At 49.2% G+C, this 15,185-nt stretch overlaps 1 protein-coding gene across 1 annotated transcript in view; it reads left to right on the forward strand.

The window, feature by feature from the left end:
• The window catches only part of LOC125760291 (neuroligin-4, Y-linked-like), a 21,192-nt gene extending 16,285 nt beyond the window's left edge, over positions 1–4,907 (forward strand). Inside the window, exons 6-8 of the mRNA XM_049420170.1 lie at positions 1,835–2,044; positions 3,968–4,277; positions 4,822–4,907. Of these exons, the coding sequence (XP_049276127.1) occupies positions 1,835–2,044; positions 3,968–4,277; positions 4,822–4,907 (606 nt within the window). The remainder of the gene's footprint in view (positions 1–1,834; positions 2,045–3,967; positions 4,278–4,821) is intronic.
• The last annotated feature ends 10,278 nt before the right edge of the window (positions 4,908–15,185 follow it).

The following is a 15,185-nucleotide window of genomic DNA, read 5'->3' on the forward strand; positions in this document are numbered from 1 at the left end:
CCCTGGCCGAAACTTTGTAAAACGTGAGTCTAGTATTTGGTGGGGTTCTTCACTGTATATATCATTAATCATCACCAGCACCTGAGTAACCCACCCCCCAGTGTAGTCTCACTATCCCCCCCCCTTGTCAGGCCGAATAGCTATCAGACAAACATCTCCAGGCTTTTCATTAAAACATTTCTTTTCTGTCTATATATATTCTTCAAAACGGATCGCCCGAATTCAACTAGGACAATGAAGGAACACAGATGCACAGGACAGGCGCTACTCGCAGCTAAGCTTTATTTAGAAAAGTTTCCCTAGATATATACAAGCCGCGTGGCACGCGCAGGCGCACTGCACGTACGTTACAGTCACAGTTGCAGTTGAGTTGCGTTACAGTAGTTATGCTTAACTTATCCGTTATGACGGAGACCCCACGCACGTTTCACTAAGCCGTGTGCATGTGTGGAAGGGGTTCTTGGCAGTTCTTGAATAACGTCATCATCACCGTGATCAGTGAGCACCAACAGCTGGACAGGACTTGTTATCGGATCTGTTCGTGATCGCGGCTAAGTGTAGTGAAGTGCGAGGTATAGTAGAGCTTGTGGAAACCGCGGATGGCCTTAACGAAGAAATGATCTATGATTCCTCCTGTCCTGGACGTGGCACCGAGGTCTTGTGGTGCCCTATCCACATGCAAGCCGTCTTTCATGCCGTCTAAGAATCAGGTGTTGTTGGCTTTTGATAAATCAATGCTGCAGTCACCGGTAAAATGAGGGACATGGTCCTCTTGGCAGAGTTGTTGTAGGAAGCACTGATCCCAGTTTTCGCGTAATCCACGCGGTCGACGTTGTGGACCACGTGGACGAGTTGATGGTAGCGCAGCGTCTTCCGCGTGTGCTCTGTCTTCAGCGGCCTAACTTCCTTGCGTCGGTCGCTGTGGTGTAGTGGTTACAGTGATCGGCTGCTGACCCGAAGGTCCCGGGCTCGATCCCGGCCGCGGCGGTCGAATTTCGATGGAGGCGAAATGCTAGAGGCCCGTGTACTGTGTGATGCCAGTGCACGTTAAAGACTATCACTTTCGTTCCATGAAGGAAAGCAGATGATTTTTAAGGGCTCGTTTATCTTTGTTAGACACAATATTAATGAGAACTAACAGACAATAACGCCAAGGAAAGTATAGGGGGTGTTATCTGTAGTATTTACTATACTACAGATACTACAGATAACACCCCCTATACTTTCCTTGGCGTTATTGTCTGTTAGTTCTCATTAATACTTTCGTTCCATGTCACTGTGTATGTTCGCGGTTACTGCGTTGACTGAGACTCTGTTATCACCTGTGGCACATACCCGCATAACATGAACTCTGGTATACGGGTACGTGCCACACGTGACTGAGGGAAAGCGTTTCATGACGTACGGGACAGGTATTTTGCGTTATTCATGTCATCACCAGTGAATCGTGTTCGTCATACACTCATCCTATGCTATGCAAATTTTGGTATATTACAATGCATGGAGGCGACCGGGAGAGCTCCTAGACGTAGGCGGCTAGATAGATAGATAGATAGATAGATAGATAGATAGATAGATAGATAGATAGATAGATAGATAGATAGATAGATACGTAGATAGACACGCCCAAAGTGCCTGAGGTTCGCTAAGAAATGCTTCGCATTTAATAAATAATCAGTTGTCGACAAGTGCCCATGCTCGTGTTTTCTCTTCGTCGTCCAGTGTTTGCGCTGTTAGTCACTTTTTGAGACATGCATCAACTAGACAAATTTTAGGCTCTTGTTCAGTTGAATTAAGTGTTTCGCTTCAAATATGCGAAACCCCATACACGCAGGTCGTCCTCCAGCTGCGCTCTCCTGGTGGCGCGACAGCCACCGGCTGGAGGACGTGCTCGTTCCGGGTGGTGACGGAAACGGCGACGCGGCGAGTCAACTTGCCGTGGGGCCCCTTGGTCGCCGAGACCTACACGCGCAGCTCGTCTGTCGAGCCTCGAACAATAACATCTCCGAGCCACTCAGCGCATCGGTCGTCATCGACCTTATACGTAAGCTGAAACTACGTTGACGCTCAAACTGATGTGTGACGAACCATCGGTTGGTTTTATGGCTGAAGCGAAGGCAAAAACAGGCATTGCAACAGAATAGTTCATGAAATACTAGGAAAGGTACATTTACTATGAGCGTTTGTTCACTAGTGATCTGAAGATCCTATAACAGCGGGTGGTGAAATTCGTGAAATATTGACGCATATTAGCAGTGTATATTTTTGCCCCCTGAATTTTGTCCTGCGGCAGCAAAGTTTATTTGAAGGAAAGAGCGGATATTGAAGGACAAGCAGGCAGTGAACTAGTGTAACAGGAACTCCTAATAAATTGAACTAGAGATTGAATAATACAATGGCTTAGCGAACATCATTAGCTTTGCCCTACTGGTCATTTTGGCCAGCTAAATCGCTCATGTTAAACACAGCGGATTGCGCCGCGCACTGATTTGTTTGTGGTCGACACACGGGCCTCGTTTCCAGAAGCAAGCGCGCGAAGAATGGATTGAAAAAAAAAACACACCTCACAATGCGCCGAAAATCGCTGCTGGACCCAAAACAAGATTCACCACGAAAGGTATTACTAGCAAGTTTGTTGCTTCCAGATAGAAGGCATTCACTGTAAAAGAATGCTAGCTCCAAGGCCAGCAGCAGGCCTTCGACAAAAGCTGTTGTCGCCTTCAAGAAGTTTGTTCAAGAATGAAATATTTTAGGAAATATTCACGTAAACAATGTTGTTGCCTTTCCCTTCACAGTGAAAACAAATGTACAATGTTGTGATCATGTGTTTGGTGTTATGTGGTAATAATTTATCTACATATTTTTCCCTTGTATGTTTTCCCCCGTGTGGTATTCCATGTAGTCTTCCCCCCCTGCCCCCCCCCCCTCGTGCGCACGCCTATGCCTGAGTCTGAGTGAGCTTGAGTGAGTCGACTCATGAGTCCGTTAGCATAAAATTAGCTTTTTCGATGCTCCTTAACGCCGATATCTCACATAATAAGTGTTCTTCGATACGCCTTTTGATCTTGCACCTTCAAATGCCAGTTATCAGTGGTTTTAATCCAGTAAAAACATCTTTACGAAATACGCGGCTCATACAAGAAGCTTTGTTAAGAACTTCCCGTGAAAGAGTTTGCGGATGGAGGTCATGGCAATCACCTAGACCCCGCCCCCTAACTTACGCTTGGGATCAATAAATATAGAGGTGGCGTATGAACGCTGATCCGTTGAGATATCTGTCAATAGACTTGAGTGCAAACATAAGCCAATATAAGGCTGATAGTAATGCTGAAGATGAGTAGATACGATCATAGGTCGGCAAAAAAAAGGTGGAGCTCACTCATACCCACTCAAGAAATACATTTTGTGCTTAGGGCTCACTTGGACTCAGGCTCGGCAATATTTTCCTGAACCGGACTCACTCGGACTCAGACTTACTAAAATTTTCCGCAACCGGACTGACTCGGACTCAAGCTCACCGAAATATTACTCATCCAGACTCACTCAGAGACACTTGTTGTCCGATGTGAGTTTGAGTGAGCCGACTTATGAGTGAGTTTGGCGACCTATGCTTACATGTCTATGGACATGGTGACGCACGCGGGTCCATAATTTCAAGGGCTATAACTGTTTGTTCCGTTTCTTCCATTGCTTCTGTTACTATCGCTCCTGCAGTAGCTCTCTTTCGTTGGCAGTCACGAATGGCGGTTAACGTCAGCTGCATAGGAGCCGGAAGGAACTCAGTAGACTGTTCACGGGACCTTGACGTCTACGACTTCAGCCTTACGTGGTAGAAGAGCTGTTCTAGCCTGAGCTGCTTCGCAGCTTGCAGCAAATATTGACTAGGTTTCTTACCGAGATAAGGGAGCACACCCGGTCACGCACAAGTTTTGTCCTAGAAAAGTGTTTCGCTGTTGGTGCCTCGCAGTGGGTCCGACCAGCGTGTCCATCGTGGGTGCAAACGCCCTCACTCGAAGCTGGTCGCCCTGGTCAGCTGCGGTGCATCGCCTCCGGTTCGAGGCCACCTGCTCAGCTCTCATGGTGGAAGGGGAGTCAGCGACTTCCCGCAATCACGACCACGACCGACGCCGGCAGTGCCGTCGACGGGCCGGCGTCCAGCAGCACGCTCACAATAACCCCTTCGGTCGAGGACGACGGCCGCCAGATCACGTGTCGAGCGTTGAACGAGCGCCTGCCGCACGCCACTGTCGAAGACGTCACCACCATCAGAGTCCTCTGTGAGTGCTTGCTCTCGTTCACTCGTTGACTCGTTTACAATGGTAGTAATTGAGAGTCATTTACAACTGTTTCTCAGAAAAACTTTTGAACGGAAACGCTTTGTTGAGTTGCCTCGCGCCTTTTTGTTTGTTTGCCACCCCTCAGACAAGATAAGACGTATAATGAATTTTGTCAAGCTTGCATGCCCGCCCCCTACCTTTATTTATAACCGTACACAGTGTAGTATTGACGTGGGCGCCTAAGACCCACGTCGAAGGAACGCCGGGTGCACGCCGGAACGGCGGCCCCGAAGCAGACGAAAGGCACGCAGCAGGGTGCCGAACAGAAGACCGAACGCCCAGTTTATTATGTACAGTGGAATATATACAGTTGAAGTGCGCCCCCTGGGCGCATGAGAACCGGTTCCCGAAACGGAACCGAAACCACTCTACCACATCATCCCCTCCCTTGAGAGAGGATGTCCGCATGGTCACTGTCAGATTTCAGTCTACGGCGCCGACGCCTGTACCGGTGCCATTTCCCCAAAAGACGTCTGAACTGCAGCCGCCCACAGCAGTCCGGAGGAGCGAAAGAATCGGCCCGTGAACTCTCCCCCCCTTCAGGAGGAAGCTTCTTCCAGTGCACTGTAGGGGCCGGAACATGCACATGATGGTGAGGCTCAGATGGGGCATGGCTCGGCGACACCGACGCAGAAACCGTGCACGAAACGGCAACGGGCACAGTCGGCCCAGACGCGACCGGCGGATACATCTCCGAAGCATGCAGAGCGGGAACTGGCACAGGGAACACAGCTGGCACAATCAGCGGATGCACCTCCGGCGCATGTAGAACAGTACCAGTCTCCCGGAGAGCACCAACAGTCGGAGGAAGCACAGCCGGAGCTTGTGCAGCAGCAGGTGGAATGGTAGTAGCAGGCACAACCGGAGTATGGGCTGCTGGGACGCAAGCAGGTGAAGTATGGTCAGTAGCAGTAGACCCAGTCGAAACAGCCATTGTAGCCACAGAAGCACTCCCAGTAGAAGAATTCACAGCCAGGGTATGCCCATCTCCAGGTAACACGGCAGGAGCAGGTACATCAGCAGCACGCGCAGGTGCAACACGTGAAGTAAGCACATCATCCGTGTGAGCAGGCATCGTCGTAGTACGGGATGTCGAAGTATGGCCCGGAAGAATTGGCATGTTTTCCGCAGAAGAAGGTGTAATACTTGTCCCATTGGAAACTGCGACTGTGTGCACGGTAGTACTCACTTCATCTGCATCACCGTCCGGAACCGCCACCGAGGTTCCCGCTGTGCGGCACATCTCGCTGAAGTGTCCTTGCTTGCCACAGCTGTTGCATGTACGACATCGCGCAGGACAGCTCGGAAAATTCGCCCAATGCTGAGGCGAACCGCAGCGGTAGCAGACACTCGGCGGGGCCGACGGTGCAGGAGGGGTGGAGACACATTGTTGCAGTGTAGGTCTAGGAGGGCGACCGCCGCGGCGTCCATGCTCGCGTCGCATGGCAGCGTCCACTTGCATAGCAGTCAGCTGCTGCAACGCGCGGTCGACGCGCTCCTCTTCCCTGGCGTGTTCCAACGCTAGCTGTACAGTGAAAGCGTCTCCCATCTTGATGAAAGTCTGTAGGAGGTTAGGGTCGCGCAGGCCTTGTAGGATCTGGTCGCGGAGCATCGTAGCTGCTGCGGTGCCGAAACTGCAGTGGTCGGCCAAACGACGCAGCGCTTGTATGAACTGGACGACACTTTCGTCCGGTTGTTGAACCCTCCGCCGGAATTGTGCGCGCACGCAGACAGCCTCTTCAGGCGGCGCGAAGTATGCGTCCAGAACGGCTAAGGCCTGCTGGTACGCGTCGCTTGCTGCGATGTCTCCGGTAGCCTGGTCGCCGTCAAGCTGCGTCTGCTCGTCAGCAGCCTTGCAGTAGGTATGCAATCCCTCCACGCCGAGCGCGTTGAGAAGCAGCACCTTCTTCCTTTCCGGCGTAGCGTCCGGGGCCGCCGCGTCGATGTACACTTGCAAGACGCGGCGCCACTTCTTCCACGGAATCGGAGGCACGCCAGGGCATTGCAGGAATGGAGGTGGTGGAATTGCGGGGTACATGTCGCCGAAGAGACCAAGCGCGACGGAAGAACAGCAGTAGAAGTAGAAGCAGAGGCAATGAACGTAGTGGCCGCAAACACGTGTAATGGCCCGCAGTCTTCTCAATCAGCCGAAATATCCGTGGGCAAGGGTATCTTGAAGGTGAGCCGTACAGCAGAAGCAAGCAGAATGCAGGATGGCTCGCATTTCGGCAGGATTGATCCGGATTTCCCTCGTCGCCAATGTAGTATTGACGTGGGCGCCTAAGACGCCACGTCGAAGGAACGCCGGGTGCACGCCGGAACGGCGGCCCCGAACCAGACGAAAGGCACGCAGCAGGGTGCCGAACAGAAGACCGAACGCCCAGTTTATTATGTACAGTGGAATATATACAGTTGAAGTGCGCCCCCTGGGCGCATGAGAACCGGTTCCCGAAACGGAACCGAAACCACTCTACCACACACAGGCGCTTTCGATGAAAGAATTACGGTGATAATGATGATGTCATCGATGACATGCACATACACTGTTAGGTGTGAAAAATGCTGCAGTGCAAGTCTTTTCGCAGCCTTGATCACTTCTCTTAGGCCGGAATTTCCTACACAGGCGTAAAGGACCGCGTAATGTCTTACCACGCTAGCTTCTCATTCACTTGCCTAATATGACACTCAGTGCACCGCATTGAGAGCGAGTGTCATTGTACATCTGCAGTGCAATGCTTAATTGCAATGACAATTAGTAAAAAAACACTCTCTTAATTGCAATTAAGAAGGAAAGTGTGCTTGGCCAGGCCACGTGGTGCGAAAGACTGATAACCAATGGTCAGTTAGAGTAGTCGAATGGATACGACGGGATAAGGAAGCCAGCCTTGAACAGCAGCGAGTTAGATAGGGTGAATAAATAAGAAATATTGTAGGCATGAAATAGAATCAGCTCCCACAAGATGACGTAAATTACATAACATTGGCAGATACATTCCTCTTGCAGTGTACACAAGGTAGGCTTATGATGAAGGCCAAGTATTCTGAATTTTCCAGAAATACACCTCGTCGAGAGTTCTGTTGTAACAAGTGCACTTAATGAAGTGTATAAAAACTTCATGTATACCAAACGAAGAACTACTTGACAAATATATGGTTCGCACCTTTCTGAATTGTGAATTAAATTACCCATCCATCTCTACCAAAACACACTCAAGGGCCACGTTCAAGCAGCACCACAAACACCGCAAACACAACACCACGTTTAAGAAACTAGGCAGGTTATAAGGGTTTCACATGTGTTTGGTAGTCAGGGTTGCCGTTGACGGATACTTTGCGCCAGATTGGCTACGCTACGATCCCTTCTGGCGACGATAATTTGACTTTGGCTCCGTGGCTATTTCTCACCACTTTTAATTTTTGTTTTGGCGCATTTAGAAGCCACCTTTCTTATTATCTGTAAATAAAATACATTCTTTCGATGCCTTTTTCTCGGGTCAGCCGATGAACGCGTGTGTCTCCTGCCACCAGCGGTCTGGTATGCGCGAAGGCATCACCCGCGGCGTTTCTACAAAGATGGAGAGGGGGGGGGGGGGGGGGGGAGCGGAGCTGCGTGCATGTTGGCAAACGCGTGGCTTGCATGCTACTCATGCTGCGGGTCGACTGTGCTGACGCTGCGTGCCAGTTTCTAATGCTGATGCACAGCGCGTGTTCTTCTGTGAACTTCACAAAACGGAGAATCGCAGCAAAATGGAGTTGGACTGTTCCTCTTCATTCAGATTTCACTATTTGAAGTTGGGCCGCTAGTATGCTAACGTATATTTCGGTCTGCGGCTTCAAGGAAAAACTGTTTCCACCTTTATTGTTCCTGCCGACTTGTTGACTCGAAGGTACCAAAATTACTCTGCCTGCGATATTACTCTCTGCCTGCGAGTATACTCTGCCTGCGAGTATACGTGCAGGCGCTCAGAACTTATTATATTTAGTCGTTGTACACTCACCTGTGGCTTGAAGACCAAGCAAGACAGAAAATAATGCACTCTTAAAAATAATATTATTCTATAGTGAATAATGAAAACTCTAGTCATAATACAGCTTTTGTTCTATCTGTCTGCAAATTTATCAATAAACCAAAGTGGAGTGACTACTTTTACTTTTAGTTGGAGTTCCGGCTGCTTTTCAAATCGACCCAATGACAACCGTGGTGGCAGTGTGTACTTACGTACGTGTGAACCTGTGTGTATACGTGCGTGTGAACGTGTGTATCTGTACGTGTGTGTGGGGTAGGTTGCATTTGGATGTGCGTGTTAGAGGCTAATTGTCGGTAACCTAAGAAAATAAATGTTCCTGGTGTGTTTGCCGCACAAATGACTAAATATATGACTTCTTGGTCAAGTGTTCATAAACAATAGTATTTTTAAGCACGTGTGGGCGTTCAGGTGACCAACAAGAAGTACCACCACTTTTGCGAGCCGTCTCAACGTATTTGGCAGTTTATTGATTATAAGTATAATGGACTAATCAGCAAAGGCTAGTAGTGTGCGTCTATGTCAATTGCTTTGTGGTGGTCAGTCTAAGCATACGCCGTCGTTCTTCCTAACGATGCTTGTGAAGAATTGACCCTGAGTAGATTTAAGTCGATAAAAACGGGAACACATAGGTTTCAACAACGCCTGAATAAAGTGCCCACATGGCTTAATGTTACTATAAATGTAAAATCTGCAGGATATTAAGTTTCTTTATTCTGCCTGATAACAGCCTTCTTTCACGCGCTCCGAAGTTAATACATCAATAATGAATGTACAGTACCGTGATGCAGGTTCATTAGTCGCGCCGATTCTTTATTCACGACAGGGCGCTCATTATGCTGCCTTGCTACCACTAGCAAGGTTTTTATATACAAAGTATTATTGGGGGATGGGGCACGCATATTAATCTGATCACCTTACTCTGATCTTAATGTGAGATATTATTCTGATCACCGTACAAACGGCTAAAGTGGTCGCCAATTCACTTCCTATTTCAGCATGACACTGAACGCACTTGGCTGATGCTGGCGTGGAAACCATGTGGATGTATGTTTTGTAATTCACTTGACTGTAGACGCAGTGGCTTGTTCATGGAATGGCAGTGTACCCCGGGAAAAAACATGGTTTATCCCTCCGTCATAGGAATCGGAATAACACGAAAGTAAAGCGTGCCCTTACAGAAGTAACTGAATCTTTACTGTACATGGATATAAGATAGTTTGCACAATGTATATTGATGTCTGGCAGCTATAGCACCGTTTAACGTGGATGTGCCTACTTTGATGATTGGTGGTACATCTCCATCCCGACGACTAACGTGTCTGCTAAATGATTAAACAAACCCGTATGGTAGCTGTAGTAGTTAACGTTGAAAGCGCAATCAGAGAACTAGGTGTGATAGCCAGAAGAGCGTCGCATATTGGACGCAGGACTTGGTCGCCATCCCACGGCATGTTAAAATGTGATTGAACACCACGGCAGGACTAGAGGGAAACGCAAAGCGCATCGTGCCGCCCCAGTAGCCCGGCCGCGATTTTTCTAGGGGCGAGCGCGTGAGCGGGGTTAAAGCCAGGTGAGGCAGGCGCGCATCGCAGAGCTATGAGTGTGGCCGACGCTTTTACGACGCTTCGCTAAGGTCGCCACCTCGCGGTGTGTTAAGGCAGTCACAAAATTGAACTTCTATTGAAAACGCGCCGAATGGGAGGGACGTGTAACGCGTTGCAGGCGCTAATCGCGAAGGACACAGTAATGACGATTTACTTTACTTTGCCGCTCCCAGAGGGCAACACCACCCCGCTAACCGGGAGAATGGTAGATATAAAAGGCGTGTTTGTAAAGCCTCTAGACTCTGTGACCGTGGCGCAGTGGATAGTGTGCCCGGCATCTGTTGTTGCGGACCGAGCGGTCGTGGGTTCGATGCCCGTTGACGGAACTTTTTTCTTTGCCATCTGATCGCGTATATTTTTTCGGCGTCATTTCCGTGACGGAAATACGTCACTGAAGTCTTGGTGGACCCCGGCATAAAACACATTCGTGTTAAAAAATGTGATGTGGAAGCCTTGTAGACAAAAAAATGCTTTTTGTTATATTTGGTGACACGTCACCCCAATTCCTAGCTTAAAATTGTTAAAGGGGCCCATGCAGCACTTTTTCAGCATGGTCATAAAACCTTGCCGATCAGTTGTCGAGGCTCATGAGAACACGCGAGTAAAACATTATAGCGCAGCACGCGGCCTGGAGTTTACAATAAATTTTCAAAGTCAGCTAGAAGTTGCCCGCTCTTCTCTCGACAAATGATGACATAAAGCCAAATGACCGAGCCATAAACCCAAAGTCAACTGCCATTTGCTGATTTGACCATCGTGAGCTGCACATTTACCGTGGTCGCTGCGGGATGCCACCACGTGCCCTCGCGCACGCTCGTGATAACACTGTAGGTGGACGATCTTCTTGCCCCCTTGACATACCCCCCCCCCCCTCCCACTCCCAACCTAGCTTTCAGCGCGCTCGCTGGCACAAAAGGAGAAAGAAAGCGCTTAAAGCGTACGACAAATCACTGTAACTCTCGTCGTACTTGGCGGATTCTAAAAATAACCTTGAGACGCTGTGGATCCGCGAGAAAATAAACTCCTTTAATGAAGCCATTCGATGATTACTTGGAAAAGCGTTGCCGGCGCCTTTTAAATACTTTTACTGTAGTCCATCCTTCCACATTGTTGTTTTCATCGAACGGCCAGTGCAAGAGATGGCAGCGCATGTGAACGTTGTCAGCTGTGAGAGAAAACAACTTGTACTTGAAACTCTATTGTGGCGTCCACCAGCGCTAATTATGTTGAGGTTCCTGTAAGCGTATTCTTTGGGGAGTATTATTATCGTTGGAAGGTGTCCTCAGAGTTATCGCCCAGCGTTAGACTCTTGTTGCACGTGTGGCTATGACGTTTGTTCTGCTGAAATCTAGGAGGCTGCACTTTAAATAAATATGAATGGCATAACGGAAAACGTCGTAATAAAACAAACAAACAAGAAATGCTGACATCCTGCCTCTACATTTACAAGTTTTCGTTTCTGGTGGTAACGTTAACCTGATACTTCTGAGTACAATCCGTAAACTCTAGTTAAACAAGAGCTCAATACTGGCTCCATGATTGTATACTTTGTATAAAATAAAACCGTTCGTCACCTTCGAGAAACAAGTTTCACACTGAGACTTCTAAATCATCAGCGCTTGTGAAAGCGCGCACGACTTTGGACGTGTGCTCCATAAAGTAAAGGAAATAAGAAAATCAAACCCTTCTGTTATGTTTGCCGCTCATAAGTCGATCCTGCAGACAGGACGGCGCGGCACGGTACGTCGTACAAAGCTTCTTTCTCGGCTCTCCCCCTGCCTGGTCTTTTCGCTGGGCAATTATCAAGAGAAAGCAAACGGCTTCCTTTGAGCAAGCTTGTCTGCCCCGATGGCCAGCATGGGTTGCGGTCAGGCGACCGTTCTCAGAGGTCGGCGGCCTGAATGTGTGGGAAAATGAGGAGGACATCCCCCGCTCTAAGCAGTCGCTCGAGGCGACAGTATGCGTGACCCCAACACGGACCAAGATGTGCTTTTGCAACAATGCAAGGTCGAATGCGTGGGAGGCAGGGTCACGCAGACGCCTTTTCTTTCCCGGAACGGTTTAACGACTGGCCCCGCGAGTTCAACTCGATGTGTATGGGAAAATGGCGTGAATGCACCAGGGCTAAAATACAGATGTATTTCGACCGTGAGAATCCCTGAGAGCGTGGGAAGGAGAGGGAGAGCCATGATGGGAAAGAGTGCCAAAACGCCTGTCTGCGCTGTAAAGACACTGCTGTCGAGATTAAGGACAGCCCGGTAGGGAGTGGCTTAATCTGAGAATGAACGGATTGGATAAGGGAATGTCGAGGCGGACCACCAGTGGCCACCTCCCCTTTTCTTTGTTACCGCAAGGTACTTAAGACTGGACGGAATTCGTTTCCCTTCAGTCTAGGCTGTAATCACTAAACTGATCGATCAGTAAGACTCCGTACGATGCAACTTTCGTCTGGGCCGTAACCACTTGGTGGTCGAACAGTGAGACTCGGTTCTTCGTATGTAGTAACAGTGTTCTAGGCTCTAACTTAAGAAAAGTTAAGTAGAAGAGTAAGATGCTGTTGATGTCTATGTTATCATCAGTGTGCTTCGGCAAGATGTACATATGACTGTAAATATTTCGCTGCAATATACCTTCAAGTTTTCATTACCTCCAACCTGCCTCCTGCTTCATCGACGTCGATCATCTCTTTGACGGGACTTCAATCCACATCAAGGAGAAAACGAACAAAGAAAAAACATAACTGGCGCAGTCTGACAGGGATCGGCGAGCTCTACAGCACCATACACTGGACCAGCCCTGAGAAGACCGAGGAGCAAGGCATCCAACAGCCACCAGCGGCAACGTCGAGACGATCCCACAGCAGTCAACTCCGGCGCCGTGGAGGAGATCCAGGAACGACAGAGCATTCAGCAAAGGGTGAGCAGGATTTCTTGCGTCTTTCTCAAGTTGGCATGGCAGTTTGTGTGTAGAGCACATGGTGAGAACACGCGGAGGTGCAGAAACAATGGAGTTTAATGGAGATGAGGGTACGAGTGTGGCGGAAGTGGATCGGAATCGAGAGCCATCAAATGATGGTAGTCTAAATTCTGATAAGTCAGGTGAGGCGAGAGTGCCTACTCCGAATCAAGAATCGATTCAGCAGGCATCTCAGGTTTTGCCGTTTTCAAGTGAAACGAGAACGCTCGAACTTGAAATCCAAAGGCTCAATCTCCAGATTGAGTACGAAAAGCTATTGCAGAATAGAATGAACGCGGAACGTCTCAATGGCACGTTGTCCAACTCTGGGTCGGAGACGGGTGATCAGAGGCGATGGTGTTTCGATTCTGTCCAGCAATGTGCAAAAGTGCTGAAAGGGTTTCGCCTGCCGAGTGACGCGGATGTGCCATTATGGTTTGAGGAAGTAGAGAAACTTTTTGCTACTTACCGAGTACCGAATGAGAGTCGCGTGCATTTGGTTATGCCAGCACTAACCGAACGAGTTCGTTACCTACTGCGTAACCTCAACCCTGAAGAGTGTGCAGATTACGAGTCAGTTAAAGCAGCAGTACTGACGGAACTGAAGCTTTCTCCGGCAGAGTATCTGCAGAGGTTCGAAAGAGCAGTAAAGCAGAAGGAAGAGACGTGGGCGCAGTTCGCGTCCCGCGTGAAAACGTATTTCTCATACTACCTTCAAGTGAGAGAGGCCGACACGGTAGAAGTGATGGCCGAACTCATGGTTGCTGACCGTATAAAATCGGGACTCAGTACGGAGGGTCTGGAGTATGTGAGATTAAGGGAAGGCGAGGGATGGCTTAGGCCAACTGAGATCGCTAAAGTGCTCCAAACTTTCGAACAAGCGAAAGGGAAAGGGCGTGCTTCAAAGCAACCAATTGTAGAAATGGGGCAAGAGCCGGCGACACGAGTTGAGAAAGGCGCTCTGAAGTGCCACTTATGTCACGGCTCAGGCCATTTCGCTAAAGAGTGCCCGAAGGCTAGTGATAAGGAGAGCAACCCCAAGAAGGCTATTGAGCCAAAGCGGAAGGTACAAAAGGTAACGTTATCCCACGAGACGGAAATTGAAATACCCAATGGAGTCCTTAGCGCAAAGGTGAAGTCTCTGAAACACGAGGGCGAAGGCACAAATAAAGTGCAGTTAATTCCTGTATCATGTGCAGGTACAGCCGCAGATGCGATTTTGGATACAGGGAGTGAAGTAACTGTCATTCGGGAGAGTCTGCTTCCGCGTAGTCTAATAGAGCCGTGTGGCACGGTAAGATTGGTGTCTGCTTTTGGCAAAACGATCGAGGCAAGGCTAGCTACGTTGCCGGTAAAATTAAATAGCCCGCGAGTGGTGACGCAGCCTCAGAGCGTCGACCTACTCTGCGCGTTAACTGATGAGCTCGTCGAGGGCACAGATTGTTTGTTGACCGAGGAAGATTGGAAACTTTTGTTGAAGGCCAGCAGCCCTCTGGCACCCTGTCGAGCACCGGCCGAGCCTGCTCATGAGGCAGAACAAGCAGTAGAGAAACCAAAAGTAGTGGCCTGCAATCTTACCTTGGAGGAAAAAGACGTTTCCGGGGAGGATGAGCAAATTGTGGAATATGCTCCACAACCAACCACTATAAAGCGGGAAGAGCTAGTGCTAACGAGCGAGAAGGTTGCTCACCTTGATGCTGACGCACAGGCGGAAGTACAGGCGGTGTTCCAAAGACATTGCACACTCTTTGACGGCACCCCGGGTATAGCGAAGGTAGACGAACGTAAGATAGAAATAGAACCGGGCCACCAGCCAAAAAAGGTGTTTCCTTATCGGGTGCCGGAACTATTAAAGAAGGAAGTCAGCCGGCAAGTTGACGAACTGTTGGCTTCGAAGTTGATCTACCCCACGGAGAGTGAGTTCGCACACCCGGTAGTATGCGTCGGAAAGAAAGATGGGACTATCCGCATGTGTGTGGACTATAGGGCGTTAAATGCTGTCACCAAAGTGGATGCGTTCCCTATGATGAATCCTCAGGAATTGATTTTCCGAGTAGGCAGAGCGCAGTTCATTACGGTAGTGGACCTTAGGCGCGGGTACTGGCAGGTACCGATGGAAGAAGAGAGTCAGAAATTCACCGCGTTTGTGACGCATGAGGGTCAGTACGCATGGAAAGTTACGCCTTTCGGGCTAAAAAATTCCGCGGCAACCTTTCAAAGAATGGTGAATAAACTCTTGTCGCAACATCAAATGTATGCCA

The sequence above is a fragment of the Rhipicephalus sanguineus genome, chromosome 10, assembly GCF_013339695.2.
Source record: "Rhipicephalus sanguineus isolate Rsan-2018 chromosome 10, BIME_Rsan_1.4, whole genome shotgun sequence".
In the NCBI taxonomy this organism is placed as follows: Eukaryota; Metazoa; Arthropoda; class Arachnida; order Ixodida; family Ixodidae; genus Rhipicephalus; species Rhipicephalus sanguineus.